The sequence below is a fragment of the Barbatula barbatula genome (assembly GCF_947034865.1).
Source record: "Barbatula barbatula genome assembly, chromosome: 2".
NCBI lineage: Eukaryota > Metazoa > Chordata > Actinopteri > Cypriniformes > Nemacheilidae > Barbatula > Barbatula barbatula.
The window spans coordinates 4,285,958-4,306,119 of NC_136767.1; the positions used below are offsets into that span (position 1 = coordinate 4,285,958).

Below are 20,162 nucleotides of genomic sequence, written 5' to 3' on the forward strand. Positions count from 1 at the left end.
ACTCCATCTACCTCTCTCTCTCACACACACACACACACACACCCTCCCGCATTCACTCCATCTACCTCTCTCTCTCTCTCACACACACACACACACCCTCCCGCATTCACTCCATCTACCTCTCTCTCTCTCACTATTGGGATTATGATGTTTTATGTATTATAAATTCATGTTTACTGTTCTTTTACTGTTAAATATAATGATATGAGTATGTCCATGCTGTGCTGGGTTCTTTGTCTTGAAAGCTAGCTGGCAGAAGTGTGTAACATGAGCTCTGAGGAATGCAGAAGCAGGGTCTCAGATAACAAGTGTGTGAGTGTATGTGTGTGTGCGTCAATCGCATCTCTCGGCAGGACCGGCTATTTTCAAAATGTTTTGCAGGAGCCAATGGTTGGGGGAGAATGGAGTCAGATTTACATGTCCCGAGGTGATTGGTTCCGGAGGATTCAACGCCCGCCCGATGAAGGGGAGGAGCCCGAAGATAGAATCGACGTCACATACTTTATAAATACTTGTAACCCAGAAGTGTGGGTTCTGTTGTTTTGTCTCATATGTATGTTGAGAGAACAGCCCCAGCTGGAAGAAGCTTTTACATCTGATAATAAATTCTACTTAAACTTATTGGGAAAAACGATCTCTTTGACTTTTCTTCAAATTTTGAACACGCAGGACTCGAGATTCAAAAGTCCGATAGTTGGTGACCCCGACGACGTGATTTGAAGGACAAAGAGAAGTTTTGGCGCCACATTTCGGCGGACCCCGTGGGGGAGGAAAAAAAGATATCGAGACGATTCAGATTTAACACAAAAGGCCGGCTAAAATACAAAGGTAAGCAGAAAACCTGTTATTTCGAATTCTGCTATTGGATATACTAAATTTCTGTGTTAAATTTGATGAACATCTCGATGAATAGACGAGTAAAATTGAAATAAGGAAAATCAGATTTAAAAGATTCTTTTAAAACAAGTTAGAGTCTTGTTTTAAAACAGATTAAACTGTTTACGGGTTAGAGTCCCTTGGCTAAGGAAGCCATAAATTAAATACAGATTAAAGTTCTGTATAATTGTTGGGAAAGAAATCCCGTGATCGGCGTATCACAAATTCATTTAGGTTAAAGTCCTTCGGACAAGAGATCCGTAAATTATTTACTTTGTATGAATGGTATTGGGGATGAAAGTATTTAGACGTGGTGTTTAGTTGAATGCATAAGTGAACGGAAAATTCAGCACGTGGTGTGTGTAGGCCTTGTGTATGTGTATAATCTAAGTTGGTGTAAGGAGACGATCGTAAAGGAACTAGTAGGAAAGTTATATTGAATACATATATATATAAGTAAATAAATAAATAGAATGGCAGAGTTTCAAAAGGAGTGTGATGAATACGAATGTCCGACCGTATTAGCGCAATGGCAGAGTATCGCTGAGATGATGATAGCACAGGCTGAACCAAGAGAGAAAAAAGGGAGACAAAGAGAAGCTCAGGAATGTTGGTTAGAATTGTGTGATAATTATGCATGGACGAAAGAGGCAGAGACATTCAAAGTGCCCCTGGCCCCGAAAATAAGAAATATGGAGAAAAAGGCTCATTGTAGGTTAGTCAGACATAAAGGTGATGAAAAAACGATTAAATGGTATAATGCAAGTAGATATAAAAGTAAAGGGTGTGACTTAGAAAAACATTTAAGAAAATGGGGTCGTCTTGCCCTCGTGGCGACAGCTATATCACCTATTGGACATAGGAAAGAAGGGAAAGCTACAGACGATGATGTTAGACTGAAAGTGAAGGATGGAAACAGAGAGACCCAGTCACTAGCACCGCCCCCTGAACAGTACCGCCCATTGTATCCGCCTCTTGCCCCGCCTATTGCTCAGCCCCCCCCCTACATCTCACCAAATACGACTCACAGCAAACAACAGGTCGTGCTTGAGGTACGAGAGGGAGTTTTAGACTGTAATTTAAAAGAATTAGAAGAACTTCGACAGGAAGTACAACATCTGGGCAAGGTAGTGACAGAACAGGTACATGCGGCACGAGCTCAGGTGAATGAGACAATGCGCCACATGGCTGAGAATATGGAACTTCCAGAGGGAAGTGATGGTAGTGAGAACGGAGTAGGAAGTGAAGATGAAAGGGGAAGTTGTAGAGCAGCTGGCCCTATAGAAACAACAGGTCAGGCCCAGGGCACGATGCATACAGTATGTATTAAGGGAACGATGGTGATGGATCAGGAGCCAATAGCAAAACGTACTAGGGGAAGGGAAAAAGAGCAGCAGCTGTCTAATTTTTCAATTGATCATTGCCCCCCTAACGTACCAGAGCAGAGAGAGCAGGCAATGAGTCATCATAGTAATCAATTATATCCAGGCGTACAAGCCCCATTGTTAGCAAAGAGCACTGGGGTGCAGTACCAGCCCTGGTCACACAGTGACATGACTGCTATTTCCAGTAAACTTCCTCCAATTACATCAGGGGGCTCTAAGTGGTTAAGTAAATTAACGGCCTTGAGTCATGGTACCGTTTTGGCTTTGGGTGACATAAGGTGTCTGTTGGGTCAGATTTTGACAGCCTCTCAGATGGGGAGTTTTGAACTCGAAGCCCAAACATTACAATATCCAAATGATCTTGATTTTTCAAAAGTAATCACAATGGTGGGCAGGGCACTCGGTCGATTGTACCCATTGCCACCCACCGTATACCAAAACATAAAGTTTCGCATAAAACCAGGTGAGACAGGTGCAGCATATTATTTCAGGTGCGCTGCTGAGTGGGAACAGATGGTGGAAGAAAATAGTTTAACCAACCCAATTACACGAGACATATTCAGAGCAGCGGTTATGGCAGGTGCCCCTAGTGGTGTTAAGCAAATAATGGAAAATAACCCTGACATTCCAATTGCTAGTAACGAAATATGGGAAAGGCATTTAGTCCACCACACAGATAGGGCTGTAGAGAAAACAGGAAAAGAGGAAGAACAATTAGAAAAGATAAAAATAGAGTTGCTAAAACTACAGTTAGAACAAGCAAAAAATGAGGGAGGGACAAAAAAGAGTAAGCAAATGCCACAACAACCCTATCAGCCACCCCCTTACCAATATAACGGCCCACCCTATGGTACAGACGCCCATGCAGCAGGTGGGAGGGGAAATAGACAAAGGAGCAATTGGAGGGGTAGTAATAGAGGGAGGGGGTCTTATGGAGGGAGGCAGCAGGGCGAGGGAAATTGTTACGTGTGTGGTGAGGCAGGCCACTGGATGAGAGAGTGTCCACAGCTTTCAGGTCAGTTTAACGGACCACCTGCGGAGGGATGGGGTCCTCGAAGAGGTGGTGCCGGTGGTCGCGGCAGGGAACCACAAACCCCATACAACCCGGGGCAATACCCTCCACCACCCTCCAACCTACAGGTGCCGATGTTCCCGCCATCGGGCCCGGAGGATGGCGCGAGCAGTTATTGAAGGGGCCCCCAGAGAACCGAAATGAGGGCTAGGGCCGAACCTCTCATTTCGTTAATGGTAAACAACAAACCATTAAAAGCTCTGGTGGACACCGGAGCCACCTATTCGACTGTCACAGGCGGCATAAAACAATCTGATCTGAGTGACAAAATTGTGACAGTCACCGGGTTCTCTGGGGGAAGTGAAAGCTTAAAAATGACACAACCATTTAAAGTAGAAGTGGCAAATCAATGCTTATCACACTCGTTCCTTTTCTCCAGCAATGCTCCCATTCCTCTTTTGGGTAGAGATTTATTAATAAAATTAGGGGCTAGCATTCTGTGCTCAGCAGAAGGGGTAATAGTTACATTTCCAGATGGTACAACCATTAACTGTTCCCTATCAGGTAATACGACAGACAGCCAGTGGATGCTGACCTCGTGTGGGGAGGAGGAGGCAGCTGATCTATACTGGGTAAAATTAGATGATGATACACAGTGGGGCACAGCAATGGAACTGTATAACAAATACCGTTCATGGATTTCAAATTTAGATATCTATTTACCCCCCATAGACCCATTGCATTGTACATTGTTTTATGACAGAAATGACATAACCATTTATGAAGACATGTTTCAGGAAGTGGAGGGAGACAGATGGGTGTTGGAGGGAGCTGGAATTTTTGTGAGTAAAGAAGGAGTGATGGCTCCAGTGAAGCTGACAGAAGAGCAGTTGAAGTGGTATGAGATGGCAGACACAGCAGCACCTCACATATCGTTAGCCTTACACCCAAGCCATGAAGCCAGGGAGCTAGGTAAGATTACAAAAACACTGTTAGCCACCCAGGATTGGGAGCCCACGGAAAAATCAGATGTTAAATATTCACCTAAACACAAAGCCTATTGGATAGAAGGTGCCACACGAGACACTGGAGCTCTAGAGCATGTGCAGGTTTCTAGATTCCATGGCAGGGAGCTGTCAGATAGTGTGGGAGCACCAGACATCATAAAAAATTTACCTGAGGATCTTTGGTCTCAGGGCCCAACAGATGTAGGTTTTTGTAACATGTCTCCAGTTTACTTTCAGTTAAGCACACCTGACCCAATCTGGATTCCACAATACCGCAACAAACCTGAGGCGGACGAGGGTGTGGCCGCAACAGTAAAAGGTCTCCTAGAGAGGGGTGTTATTACACCATACAAATCTAGGTGGAACACACCTATTTTTCCGGTGCCAAAACCAGGCACGAATAAGTACAGGTTGGTACATGATTTGAGAGCAATCAATGCTGTTGTGGCTACACCATCGTTAACAGTGCCTAATCCGTATACTGCACTCTCTGTGATAACACCTGAGCACAATTGGTTTACATGTATTGATCTGGCTAACGCATTTTTCTGTATCCCTTTAGCAGAGGAATGCAAGGCGTGTGTGGCTTTTACATACAAAGGTTGTCAATATTCTTACAACAGATTACCCCAGGGGTTTGTTTTATCACCAGGAATTTTTAACCATGCATTAAAACAACAATTACAGGACTGTAGTTTGCCTGGAGACTGTGTGTTGATCATGTATGTTGATGACCTCCTTTTGGCAGCCAAAACAGAGCAAGGATGCCTGGAGGGGAGCGAAGCTGTGTTAAGACAATTACACAAAAGTGGCTTCAAGGTAAGCAAGGAAAAGCTGCAATTTTGCAGACCTTGTGTTACATTTCTAGGTCGCATGATCACCCCAGAGGGCTCCACGCTAACTGTAGCCCATAGACGAGGAATTTTGAGTCATCCAAAACCAACCACGGTTAAAGAGATGTTGTCATTTCTAGGCCTAACAGGGTATAGTAGACATTATATTCCAATGTATGTTTCATTAACAGCCCCTTTGAGAGATCTTGTAAAACAACAGGGTATGAAGAATTTGAGAGCAGACATTGAGTGGACACAGGAAGCTGAACGGACGTTCATTAACCTGAAACAACAGATGGCACATGCAGCTAATCTCAGTAGTGCCGATTACAGATCACCATTTCACTTAGACGTCTCTGAGACAGGGTCAAGTGCACATGGGGTACTTTATCAAAAAGACCAGGGGGGCAGAAAAGTGTTGATGTATGTTAGCATGTTGTTGGACAGTGTAGAACAAAGACAGCCACCATGCAGCAGGTTTGTCGCAGGCCTGGCAAAGATAGTGAAGAAAACGTCTCACATTGTTATGGGCCACCACCTAATTGTTTTAACCACGCATTCAATCGCATCTTTTGTTAATTCTGAATCATTCACATTTTCCCCTTTACGACAGCGACGCATTGCAGCAATTTTGCTCGCCGACCATATCATATACACGCATGAGGGCATTAACATGGCAGATTTGGTGGAGGAGGGAGAACCACACGACTGTGCACCGATCACAGAGAGGGCATCAGTGGTCAGACCAGGTTTGTTTGCAAAACCATTGACTGGCCCTGAGCCAGTCATGATTTTGTTCACTGACGGGTGCTGTTTCAGGGCGGAGGACGGAAGTTTGAAAGCGGCTTATGCAGTGGTAGAGCAGGTAGGACATGAGATGATTACGAGGGATGCAGCAAGGTTAGAGGGGAAGCAGTCAGCACAGAGGGCAGAAATGATAGCAGTGATCAAAGCCTTGCGACATACTGGTGGACACCGTGTAAACATCTATACTGACTCTGCTTATGTTGTTACAGCTGTACACGTAGAAATGCCGTTGTGGAAACGTTGTGGCTTTATCACTTCGTCAGGTCGACCAATAACACATGCATGTGAAGCCAGAGACCTTTTAGAGGCTCTGATGATCCCCTCAGAGGTGGCAGTGATTAAATGCGCTGGTCACTCTAAGGTGGATAGCTCTTTGAGCAGAGGCAATGACGCAGCAGACTTGGCGGCAAAAGCTGCTGCTGGTTATGTGTCCTCGCAGATGATGTGCACATCAGAAAGAACATCTAATGATTTATTGCCGAGATTCACAAGGGAATACCTTTGTAAAGAGCATCAGCGCTGTACCCCCGAAGAAGTCTCTGTGTGGGCACAACATGGAGCTGTTCGTGCCTCTGACGGACTGTGGCAAGCTCCGGATGGACGTCCGGCGCTCCCAGCGAGTCTGTGTCATTCCATCATGGTAGAGGTTCATGGAGTGAGCCATGTCGGGGACAAACAGATGATGAGAGCGCTTGAATATTGGTGGCATCCTTTTTTAAAAGCTATGGTCTCAGCACATGTGAGCACGTGTGAAGTTTGTCAGGGATATAACGTTAAACCCACGATTAAACCAACAAGGGGTTCGTTTCCTTTGACCGGTGGTCCGGGGGACGAAATCGTGATTGATTTCACAGATATGATCACGAGGATACAGGGTAAGCGTTATCTTCTGGTAATCGTAGACTATTTCACTGGATGGCCTGAAGCTTATCCTGTAGGCAGAGAAGACAGTACGGCGGTGATAAAATGTTTAATTAACCATTATATTCCGCGCTATGGTTTCGCCCGGCGTTTACGATCAGATAATGGCAGTCATTTCAAGAATGAACATTTGCGAGTCGTCGAAAAGGCCCTAGGCCTCAAACATGCATTTGGTGCAGTCTGGCATCCTGCCAGCCAAGGTAAGGTTGAACGAATGAATCTCACACTAAAACTCAAATTGGCTAAAATCTGTGCACAGACAAAACTAAATTGGTTGTCAGCTTTGCCATTGGCCTTAATGTCAGTAAGATCATCTGTTAACCGAATCACAGGATTCACCCCTTTTGAATTGTTTACAGGTCGGCAGTTTCCAGGGCCACGGAATGCACTGTCGGATGCCATTGTGACACCATTATCTCACGCTGTCTATTTTGATAAACTGACTGCTCTCATTAAGACTTTTTCATGCCAGGTCAATCCATCTCCAGCAGCAGACCCCCCTCCTACGACGGTACAGTGGGTGAGGCTGAGGACGTTCAGGAGAAAGTGGAATGAGCCGAGGTGGTCGAAACCCTATAGGGTGACAGCGAGGACATCACACTGTGTTCGATTGCAGGGCAAGGGTGACACTTGGTTTCATTTAACCTCATGTGTAGCTTGTGACCCCCCCTCAAGGGATCTTGCAGAGACACGGGTGGACCTGCGTAGACAGGTCCAAGAGAGGGAAGGAGAATCGGAGGCTGAAGAAGCCACAGGTGAAATCACAACACCACCAGTACAATAACAATTGCAAATCATTCACAAGACAGGTGTTCCAGGTGAATGTGCTGTGACCAAAGAGAAGGACAGTAGAATCATTTTCCAGTGCAATAAATTTTGAGTGAATACTCACGGAGGTGGAAATACGTATTACCATATATTTTTTATAACCATATTATATATTGTTCTTATTGTGATTCTCATATTTATTATTTTCATATATCTATTGTTTTTCATATTTTTTAATATTTACTATTTTTTATACCTTTATATTGCTATTGTGATTTTTATATTGTCATTCTTTATCTTCTTTACCATTTTATTTTGTGTGATTTTAACCATATATATTTTTCCTTAATTGCATATTCCCATTAAGTATACTGTGTGTTTAACCATTTTAATTTCCAAGAGTGTGTTTATTATTCCTTTAAAGTCCAAGAGAGGGCAACAAAATGAAGCTGTGGGAAAACTGTAAGCTGTCGGGGATCCTATTAATAATTTCAGGAGTTATAGTAGGAATAATTTTTAGCCTAACTAAGGGTCAGGAAGGCAACAACACCATATCAAAATCGAGACACAAAAAAGCCATAGCCGATACGAGGTTACCGTGTGAACAACTCGTAATTAATTATGTTTGGGGTAAGACTACATCATTTACTTTCGACCTATGCGCTGTCATAAATTGTGGGGGAAAAAATAGTTCATGGAGGGGGTACAATATATATATATGCATGGATGGGAATATGGATAGTGTTTGTAAGGTGTCCCAGTCTAGGCAAACCTATAGGGGTGAATGGTGTCCATCATGGAATAAGGTAATCGCATATACAGGTGCTTGGACTCCGGAACAACCTAGCCTTTGGACCCGTACCTCGGCAAAATTTGATTTAAAAATGCAGAGAGATTACAGTGCAAGTCAAAATCCACTCACCCTTTCAATATCCACCAGAACGGGATCAGCCAATTATACAGGGGAGTTTTTCCTTATAATGGGGGTGCACAGCCCAGGAACAGATAAAAAAGCAGTAATAAAATTTGTTATAGACAGTTCACCTGAGGAGGAAAGAAATGAGACAATAGCTGAGCCATTATCGGTAGGACAAAAGAATGTAGTGGTGGAAATAGATTACACCATGTTAAAACCAGAAGATATGATAGAGAGAGCTACAGGATATGGGGAAAATAATTTGTGGCTGGAATGGATAATTACCACAGCCAGAGAACAGAGGTTAGATGATTGTGTTGGATGTGCTAATGCAAGACCTCATTTATATATTGAACCAGCCCCGTTGTACCAAAATGATACGTGGGGCTATGAGTGTATGCTGGCATTGACACGGATGGCCAGTCCAAAAAATTGTACCACATTGGCAGCAATATTCCCACCAATAACTAACCTTTCACGGGCAGGTCCATTTACACCAAAGAAAGCAAATTATACCTGTTTTGATATTAAACGTCTATCACCAACCAGCAACCTGGGGGAGATAAATAAGGAGTGGTGTGATCGGATCATAGTAGATAATGGGACTGAAATAGGTACGTGGGCTAGAGCAGGTTTATATTATTATTGTGGAGATCGAAGATTGTTTACTAGGATACCTGAGAAGGCAAAGGGAGTGTGTGCTTTGGTAAGACTGGGAGCCCCAATAACTCTGATAGGTGACAGAGCAGTCAGAACGGAAACTATAAATTCAGCAACATTGACAAGAAAACGTAGGAGACACATCATAAAACGGAGAGCAATAGGTTCAAGTGTAGATTTATCATTAAATAGCCCGACATACATTGATGCGATAGGCATTCCACGAGGTGTGCCGGATGAGTATAAACTAGCAAACCAAGTGGCAGCAGGTTTTGAGAATATACCCATAATAGCTGCCCTTTTTCCAGTCACCCCAAACAAGAATGTAGATAGGATTAATTATGTGCATTATAATGTGATGAGGTTAGCGAATATGACAAGGGATGCCGTAGATGGTTTAGCGGAGCAGCTAGCACCAACTTCACTGATGGCTATACAGAACCGTATGGCTCTGGACATGCTGTTGGCAGAGAAGGGAGGAGTATGTGTAATGTTTGGTGATCTTTGTTGTACGTACATTCCCAATAATACTGCCCCAGATGGATCAGTGACGAGGGCATTGGAAGGTTTGAAAACTTTGTCTATAGAGATGAAGGAACATTCAGGAGTAAATAATCCTATTGGAGATTGGCTAGACAAAACATTGGGAAGATGGCAAGCAATAGTAATGTCTGTTGTGATGTCCATAGGGGTATTTGTAGCGATTTTGATTACGTGTGGTTGTTGTTGCATTCCTTGCCTTAGATCACTGTGTAATCGTTTAATAGTTTCAGCTATTGAGAGACCGGAAAGCCCCAAACCATTTAATATGCCATTGTTATCCAGCTATACTGACGACACGGAGGACCAAGAATTTTGACCTCTGTCGAGGTCAAGAGAGGGATTATTGGGATTATGATGTTTTATGTATTATAAATTCATGTTTACTGTTCTTTTACTGTTAAATATAATGATATGAGTATGTCCATGCTGTGCTGGGTTCTTTGTCTTGAAAGCTAGCTGGCAGAAGTGTGTAACATGAGCTCTGAGGAATGCAGAAGCAGGGTCTCAGATAACAAGTGTGTGAGTGTATGTGTGTGTGCGTCAATCGCATCTCTCGGCAGGACCGGCTATTTTCAAAATGTTTTGCAGGAGCCAATGGTTGGGGGAGAATGGAGTCAGATTTACATGTCCCGAGGTGATTGGTTCCGGAGGATTCAACGCCCGCCCGATGAAGGGGAGGAGCCCGAAGATAGAATCGACGTCACATACTTTATAAATACTTGTAACCCAGAAGTGTGGGTTCTGTTGTTTTGTCTCATATGTATGTTGAGAGAACAGCCCCAGCTGGAAGAAGCTTTTACATCTGATAATAAATTCTACTTAAACTTATTGGGAAAAACGATCTCTTTGACTTTTCTTCAAATTTTGAACACGCAGGACTCGAGATTCAAAAGTCCGATATCACACACACACACACACACCCCCCGCATTCACTCCATCTACCTCTCTCTCTCACACACACACACACAGCCGCCCCCCCCCCCCCCCGCATTCACTCCATCTACCTCTCTCTCTCTCTCACACACACACACACACCCTCCCGCATTCACTCCATCTACCTCTCTCTCTCACACACACACACACACCCTCCCGCATTCACTCCATCTACCTCTCTCTCTCACACACACACACACACACACCCTCCCGCATTCACTCCATCTACCTCTCTCATACACAAGTCTGTCACAGACACCATATCTTAGTCTCTCTCTACTCTTTACTCTCTCTTTTTCTCTCTCTCTCTCTCACACACACACACACACACACACACACACACACACACACTCACCCTCCATCTATCTCTCCAACTCACTCACTTTGAAAGACACACACACACGCTGTCATTCTCTTACTCACTCAGTCTCTCTCTCACTCACCACACCACATTTCACACACATTTGCCATTAAAATATTGATCTTAATAGTAATGTAAATATGCTTGCTTTGTTTTTTTTTTGTTCACTTTTTCCTATCTGGACACTGAGCGATGTAACTTGTTCATTATCATTACCTGTGAGACTTGATTTCTACATGGCAGTTCAATTAATATTGTCTTTTTAGACCATTGGTATTGACTGGTTTGAGTTCTTTTATTGGTATAGGCAAGGGACATGGACTAAAATGCACCAGAATGCAGGAAATCACATCTATGAAATAAAAAAATTTCTGGGGGAGGATCCCCCCAGATGCCCACACACACACACAAACAGCCCCACCTAAAATATTTTTCACCAGCCGCCACTGGTGACAGGTGTGCACGCGCAGCTCACTGCATCACAAGCCTTGCTGTCTTTGATCTCATGCGCCTATTTGACACTTAAGCATTCTTGTTGTATTGCCAACACTGCAAGTTTTTACTGCAACATTGCATGTAAACACGTTCGTGCAGAACACCTGTTTTGGCAGATATCCATAAATCAGGACAGGGAAACACCACTCCCACAATCCGACAATGTGTCTATTATTCTATTCTCTTGAGGCGTATTCTCCTCCCCTCGCAGTGACAAAGATTGTTGCATTATACACCAGGGAATGTTATTCTAACTGACAACGTCTGTGACACCCAGACAGAAAGTAAGAGTTCCCGGCATGGAGGAGAGAGCGTGGCGGAGGTCCTGCGGGCTCACGGGGTCAAATTCGTCTTTACGTTGGTGGGAGGACACATCTCGCCCATCCTGGTGGCCTGTGAGAAACTGGGCATCCGCATCGTCGACACGCGGCACGAGGCCACGGCTGTGTTTGCAGCCGATGCCGTGGCGAGACTTTCCGGTAAGAACAAATCTAAGAAAGCAAGAGGGTCCTTCGTGTTGCATAAGGATGTTAGATGGTGATAATCTAGTGTTTTGCCCCTGTAGGCACAGTGGGTGTGGCTGCAGTCACGGCCGGACCTGGACTGACCAACACTGTCACTGCGGTGAAGAACGCTCAGATGGCCGAATCTCCTCTGCTTCTTATCGGTGGTGCAGCTGCTACTCTACTGCAGGTCAGAAAGTTACTTCAAGGTGCACTTTACATACTCTCTGCTCAGCCTGGCGTGCTGGAACACCTCTGCCTTATCTGTTCCTCATATCGCTATTGGTGTGAGATTATATCAGGTAACTGTCCGTCACAGAGCTAACCCCCTGACCGCAACAGTGAGGCTCTGAAAGTAGAAATCATTTTTTGAATTTAATTCTAAAACTTGAATATAACATTTCATGCGCAAGTTGTGAGTTTAATATTGAGTCTGTCAACAACTGTGTGTATAAGAATGCTTAACATGCTTTCTCTGCACTCATGAGATTGTGGTAGTGATGAAATTACAGGGTTTTATCTCCATGTATCTCTGACACAGTAAACTGGATGTGTATTCATCACCTCACCTCAAGGCTTATCTTAACTCTCCTGGTTCCTCCCGCCCAGTACAAGTGTACACACAGAGAGCAAATAAGTCAGCAATTACTTTTATATTATTATTGAACCGCTCTACCCGGGATCTTACGAAGCATGTTGAAGAGAAGAAACGCACTAGAAAGAAAATAACAAAGCAAATGATCTCATTTCAGTATGAACAGAAGAACAGGTGTACAGGGATGAAGCTTAAGGAACGGAGCTAAAGAAGAAACTTCAATGTTTGCTTCATTTTTTCTTAAGAATAAAATGACATGCTTTGTTTCTACTTGCCCGGTCAAGAGCTTACAGTATACTTATCTATCAAACCTTTCAGTGTAACAAGCACATCGCATTCTCATGTATATATTAACACGATGTGTTGAGTGACATTAATGATCAATTATTGTGGAGGGATTCTTTCGCTCATAATTTAATATAGAGGAGTCTCTGACACCATTGTTTGCGCATAATATTTCCTTCTGGAAGACGTATGATGCCAAACAATAAGCTATTAAAAGTAAACTGTTAGCTAGCATTATGATGTTGTGAACACTTATTCTTGTATTATAAAGTCGTTACTTTATATTTGTCGGAATACTTGTGACATTCAATGTTTCGACTTGCTCTGAACAAGAATGTCATTATATCATCATCATTATATTCAAATGAAATTCCGCACTGCTAAAATAATTTTTATTTTTGACGAAAAAGGGTTTAAGCATAAAATAAATAAGTCTATTTATCACAAAAATCTATTTATCACATATAAAAAGAGAATAGTTACTTTCACACTAAATGCTAATGATTTGTAAAAAAAAAAAAAATTCGGCCAATGGTCAATAATCTTTTTTACATATTTAAAGCACAATAAAATGTAAATGCTCCCCTAATTATTTTATATATTTTAATAAGTAAAATTCTGAATTTGTACATATTGTGTTACGCTGAATGACAATGTAACAGTATTTCAACCAAATTGTGACTTTATTGTCCAAGAAACTTTACGTTGTAAGTAAAAAGACATTTTACTTGCATTTAATGTGCTTTCTATGGACACAAAATCACTTTATCAATTTATTTCGACCCATGTATAAAACATCTGTGAAGCTATTCTAACTTCTGATGATCTTTATGGCAAGAACATAAAACTCCTTTTTTTAAATAAAATTAGGATGTGGATATAAATATGTGAGTATTGTCCTCCTAAGAATGTTTTGTCAATCTGATCCCATAAATTCTCATTGGTGCTGAAAAGTTGCAGACATAGTATATCTTACTGTAAAATACATTTGATATGAACATTCTGTTGAGTCGTGTGTGTAACGTAGAAGAGATCCTAGCTTAAGACATTAATTGTTTATGTTAATACAGCGAACAGTAATATTTTAAGTGTGTGTCATATGTGATGGTTTTGTGATCTGTTATAAATATGAAAATCTACAATTTGTACAAGAATAACCCACCACTCTTCCTCTTGACATTCGATTTTTGTGTTTTTTAGGGTAGAGGAGCCCTGCAGGATATTGACCAGATGTCTCTCTTTAAACCCCTCTGTAAGTTCTGTGCTTCAGTGAGAACAGTGAGAGAAATCGTTCCTACTGTGAGAAAAGCATTGGCCGTGGCACAGTCTGGCACACCAGGTAATGCTGCGAATGACCATTTTTTCATTTAATCATTTATCATTTTTGTGAGTGATTGAAACATGTCACTTTTCAGACAAGTTAAGATATAGTGAATCACACTTTTTAGAGAGTACATGACCTGACTCTGTGTGCATAAGTACAGTTTGATGTGTATAACAATTTCACAGGCCCAGTGTTTATCGAGCTTCCCATAGACACGCTGTACCCTTTCCATGTGGTGGAAAAAGAGTTTGCCCCTAAAAACACTCCCAAAGGTCTTATGGGCAAAATCACTGCACGGTAAAACATTTCTCACTTTTTATTTCCTCCAATTTTCTTACGCTTTATTTCATTATTAAAGGAAAGGCAATCACTTTTACGTTGAAAGTGTTTTTGTTTGTTATCCGCCAGGTATCTTAAAAATCACTTATCTAACTTATTTGCTGGAGCTTGGGAAAACCGTGATCCCTCCCCACTTCCCGTTCACATCCCGCAGGCCACAGAGGATGAGGTGAGACCTGTCAATCGTTTAATGGCCATTTGAGATGTATTATTAATTGCTTTTATGGTTGCGTCACATTAGATCTCATTTGATTCTCATCATCTTTAACATGAACCATAACAGGGCAGAATGAAATGATCTAGAAAGCTGTGACTTTTACTTCAGACACGGCAGATTAGATCTTATTTACATGACTCGGTATTCAAGTTGTTTCATTCATTTCCAGATTCAAAGATGCGTGGAACTGGTGAGCCGAGCCAAGAAACCCGTCATACTGTTGGGCAGCCAAGCAACCTTGCCGCCTACACCTGCAGATGATGTCAGGTCATTTAGCCATTCTGTCTTTACCCAGTTTGTGTCATACTCGTTCATGGAGTAGTTCATCAATCCCCTTCTGGATATTAAACCTATTGTCTTTGTGGTGCCAGTCTAGATATTTAAAGACACCCCTCCTTCATTAAACAGTAAACATTAAACATTTAATATTGACATATACTGGTTGACACCTTTACATTTTTTTAAATCATATCGTGAAAAAACCCGTTCTGCTACTTTAGACCTGCTTACTATTTATTTTTCTTTGCAATAAAGGGCATTAGAAGTATAAAATAACACTCAAAAAAAATTCTCTCAAAAAATTATATTCTCATGTGGTTCAAAACTTCTGGTTCATTTTTATGTGGAAAAGAAAATATGTTGAGAAATCATTTTGGGGCCAAGTCAATGGGGCGGTGTTGTTTGGCTACCAACAAATATCTTCTTTTGTATTCTGCAGAACAAATATTTATTTTTCTTACAAAAAAAGAGTTTAAATCTTGGTGTGAACTATCCCTTTAGGTCCGTAGTTCTCAAACGTTTTCCTTGTTGTACAGTGCATTTTCGACCCTCCCCAAAATAAAGTCGCATAATCCTAAACTAGAATTTTAAGAAACCAAAAACATATTCAGTTATACAATGCTGAAACATAAATAATTTTGGTTATTTTTCTAGTGTTTGATTGCGTGAAAAGTATGATACAAATTCCGTGTCCCCCTGGATCAATCTTGGGCCCCCCAGTTCGAGAACCACTGCTTTAGGTCCAAAGGGGTTTTATGCTCCATATGCAACCAACACAGTTACTGTATGTATTGAATAAATTGATCATATAGAATAATGCTTTAGTTGTGTAAGCATGAGCCAAAAACGGCAACAATTATTGATTTATAGCACCCGGACATGTAACTCATGGTTGAAGTTTGAACTCTCTTTTTGGATGTGTGTCTTACAGAAAGGCCCTAGAGTCTTTAGGCATTCCTTGCTTCCTGGGTGGGATGTCTCGGGGCATGCTGGGAAAGAACAGTCTACTGCACATCAGACAGAACAGGAGAGATGCCTTGAAAGATGCTGATCTTGTGCTGCTGGCAGGTGAGTAACAGCGCCATCTAGTGTCTTTTTATTTTCTATGGTTTTATACTGTTCGGAATGCTTAGAAAACTAAGCTATTCTTTTTCTAGATGTCAATACATGATTTGTTTTGGTTTGTAGGCACAGTGTGTGACTTCAGATTGGGTTATGGAAGGGTGCTGAACGGACGGAGTAAAATCATTGCAGTTAACAGAGACAGAAGTCAGCTATTGAAGAACTCGGACATGTTCTGCAAACCAACAGTGGCCATTCAAGGTGAAGAAGTGCAGTTTAATTTCTTTCCTGAATACATAATGTATAATACATTAATGAAAATAAAATTCTCTGTACTATAGTATTAACTATAGTATCTAACTAGTTTTAATTCATTAACTGTAATAGGCCTATACTGAATTGAACACCCTATACCGGAGTATCTTGACATTTTACTACAGTTTACTATAGTAAATATTATAGTATACTCTACTACAGTATTTTATCATTTGGGCACATCATTTACATTACACACTTACAATCTTGTGATCAATGTTTTGTAAAGAGACTGTACTTTATTGTGTATATTATATGTATATAAAATATGTATATCTTTTGGGACCTTTTGAAGTTTAAAAAGCTCTGCACTAAATAAACTAGAATCAAAATCCATCTGTAGTGGACATGAAATGGTAAATGCGTCACATGATTTGGGAGGGGTCGTGAGATATGTAGGAAGTGGTTATCGGGCACCTGCTCACCTGTTGTGGGTCAGGAGGGGGTGAATGGGGAGTACGTGTACTCTTTGTTGACCAGCAATTTATTTTTGCAACATGTTTGTGGAGTAATAATTGGAGTATTGGAAAGCTTTCTGTTTTTTGTATGTATGATGTCCTTTTTGATGCGTCACAAATACAGCACTCCCAGTTTAGCCGCTCAGCGGATTACAGCTACATCATATTTGTATAATTTAAGTTATAACCTGTGTATACATACAGTACATATACACTACTAAAAAAGGGTTCTACACTGACAATTTATTTTCCAAATGTTTCAGGCGATGCTGGCTCTTTCCTCCTGCGTCTCTCTAAAGCCCTCAAGGGACACAGATGCCCAGAGGAATGGCCTCAAAGTCTGAAAGAAGGAGATTACGTCAAAGAGAAAACTAACAGGTGAACTTTCCCCACCTTTTCTATTCTTGCTTGCATGTCAGCTTTGTCTCAGGAGACTGAATGTGTAAACCTATGACCTATAACTCCCTTTAGTTTCATCTCGCTGCCTATTTGTTTATCTCAGAGCCAAAGCAGATGAGAAGACAGAGATGCATCTGAATCCTCTGAATGTTCTGCACCGGGTGGATGAGCTTTTGAATGAGGACAGCATCATAGTGGCCGCCGGGGGAGATTTTGTCGGCAGTGCTGCTTATATCATGAGGCGGCGCGGCCCGCTGCGCTGGCTAGACCCAGATTAGCAGGACTATCGATATTTTTTGACCTGTTTGTGAACATCTAAAGCACCGTTTTGAAGGAATTGATGATTCTGTTTTCTGCTATTCACTCCAGGAGCTTTTGGGACTCTGGGTGTTGGAGGAGGTTTTGCTCTGGGGGCCAAGCTCTGTCGACCTGACTCTGAGGGAAGACTGTAAAGAAGTTAAATTGTATTGAATGCTTTGATATTGATCTCTGTTTGACCAGAGGACCTAGCTGACCTGACTGTAGTGACATTTGCCCCAGTTATTGAAACAGCTTTTCCCACGTGGTGCGATGTGTGTGTTACAGGTTTGGATCATTTACGGTGATGGTTCCCTTGGATACAGTGTAGCTGAATTTGATACCTTTACACGCCACAAGGTGGGGAAAACACGGCCAAACCTCACATATAAATAGTTTACATATCTATTTAAAAGACAGGACAGGGCGTAATAGGGTTTTGGATTACATTTGATTTATTTACAAATGAATTAAAAAATCATAACATTTTTAACCCTTTCCATATGCGATCAACAGCAGATGAAGCATGTTATGTGATTGTCCCCATAGACTTATATTGTAAGTGCATAATGCATAAATGCAGTATATAAGCCAGAACGATTGTAAATGAGCTTTTTTTTCACGTCATGTCAGACACCAGTGATCGCTCTGGTCGGAAATGATGCCTGCTGGAGTCAGATCTCCAGAGAACAAGTGCCTTTGCTCGGGAGCAATGTAGCCTGTGGTCTCGCCTTCACAGGTGAGATGGTTTACTCTAATAATATTTTCAAAATGTTGTCATAAATGTAGGATTTAGCACGAGTTTGAAGTTTACAGTACACCTCCCGAGTCTTCAAAAAAATATGTGGATCAAGATGTTTTTCAGAAAAAGGATATTGTTGCATGTATGTTCTTTGACCTGTGATGTCATATTACTAACCAGGGAAATTATTTACTTGAATGTTGTTGTACCGTACAGTTCAACTACGTGTAAAATCGCTTTAAAAGAGAAGTCTGGGTCACAGTTATTTACCATTTTTGTTATTTAGTAATTTATTGTTGAGTCTTCCGTAGCACCTGTGACATTATAGGATTGCATAGTGTCCAGCAGTTGTACACTCAAGGAATACAGCAGCACTGACATTTGACTTTCTTCTATACTGTATTTGGATACAAAAGTATGAATTCGTTTTTTTCTTGTTTTCTGCTTGCAGATTATCACATCGTAGCTGATGGCTATGGGGGCAAGGGTTACCTGGTTGGGCGACAGGATGAGTCACAACTTGATGACATCATTAAAAAGGCACAGAAGGAAAGTAGAGAGGGAAAAGCCATTCTGTTAAACGTTCTGATTGGGAAAACCAACTTCAGGGAGGGCTCTATCTCCGTCTAAACAGCGACACTGTGCACGATCCTGCCTAGAAACCCAAAGTTCTCTTTTATGTTTTACATTTCGATTTTATGTTTTAATTTTAAAGCCTAATTAATTTATATGCGGTGCACATTTCAGTACATTTACAGACTGACTTGTTAAAACAAAAAGAAGTTAAGTTATTGGAATGGAAGCAGAGTATCAAATGTGTGCAACAACATACCAGATTGCAGCGGTGTTGTAACTAGGACAGTTTTTAAAGTTAAATTGGGTGAAACTCAGAAAAAGGACAGGTTGTGGTCATCTTTCTCTCCACCAGAAATAAGACAATATTTCGCTCAAAGAGAGCTGATGTTTAATACATTTTTACATTGTGACATTATTTTATAAGTAAGCACATACATTTACCCAATGTCTCAGTGTTGTATTGGGGAAATAAGGCTTATTTTTTTCTCGTAATACTTAATTTGACAAGTACCATGTTGTAGAATTTGTTGTACTGGCTTTAATTTATGCTTATTTTATTTATATTACGTACTGTATTACAGTATGAGAATCACCATTTAGAATAATGAGAATTATTGAAACCTCCTATACAGGACCCATAACAATGAACTTTTTTTATTAATGTACTTAAAGTAGGTCACAATCGCAAAAATTATTTATTTAAGAAAAATATAAGTTGTATACGGTGGCCTGGACATGTTTTTTTTCTTGAAGTTCACCCATTTCCTTAAGGAGCAGCAGTGCCTTAGTGTGTCGCTTTGGAAGATCAGAAATGTTGTGGTCCTTTCAATATTTATTTCATGTTTTCCAAGCACATTAATATATGACAATGAAGGACTGATCTGTGTGTTAGTGTGGCTGCTTGTGTGATATATGCAATAGTGTTGAATCTTTTTCATTCAACGGTGTGCCTGAAACTGAAGACCATGACTTTGCAGTTACAGTTATTGTGCATGCTTACTGTATGACGGAATCAGTGGATCATCAAATTGAAGTTTAGAAACATGTTAGTTTTAATCTAAGTATTACCGTAAAATATATTTATAAGAACCTCTGGAAATAAGTAGTCTGTATTTTTTCAATCTGAGACCTTTCTATATCACAGTTCTTTTCCTCAGGTTTGTGATTCACAGAATCATTTAGGTATTGTTATATAATTCATCAAGATGTTTTGATTGCAATAAAATCACGAAAGACTCATAAACATCATTGAGA

General features: G+C 41.2%; 1 protein-coding gene across 1 annotated transcript; it reads left to right on the forward strand.

Moving 5' to 3' along the window:
* Nucleotides 1-1,483: 1,483 nt before the first annotated feature.
* On the forward strand, nucleotides 1,484-18,962 carry LOC306890563 (2-hydroxyacyl-CoA lyase 2-like; the record flags this gene model as incomplete). Its single annotated transcript, XM_079450371.1, has 15 exons — nucleotides 1,484-1,489; nucleotides 11,795-11,996; nucleotides 12,083-12,210; nucleotides 14,101-14,239; nucleotides 14,410-14,521; nucleotides 14,633-14,732; nucleotides 14,950-15,047; nucleotides 15,991-16,127; nucleotides 16,248-16,382; nucleotides 17,158-17,272; nucleotides 17,397-17,566; nucleotides 17,663-17,733; nucleotides 17,879-17,950; nucleotides 18,224-18,329; nucleotides 18,784-18,962. The coding sequence occupies 15 exons, from the start codon at nucleotides 1,484-1,486 to the stop codon at nucleotides 18,960-18,962; spliced, it is 1,770 nt and encodes a 589-aa protein (XP_079306497.1).
* Nucleotides 18,963-20,162: the final 1,200 nt, after the last annotated feature.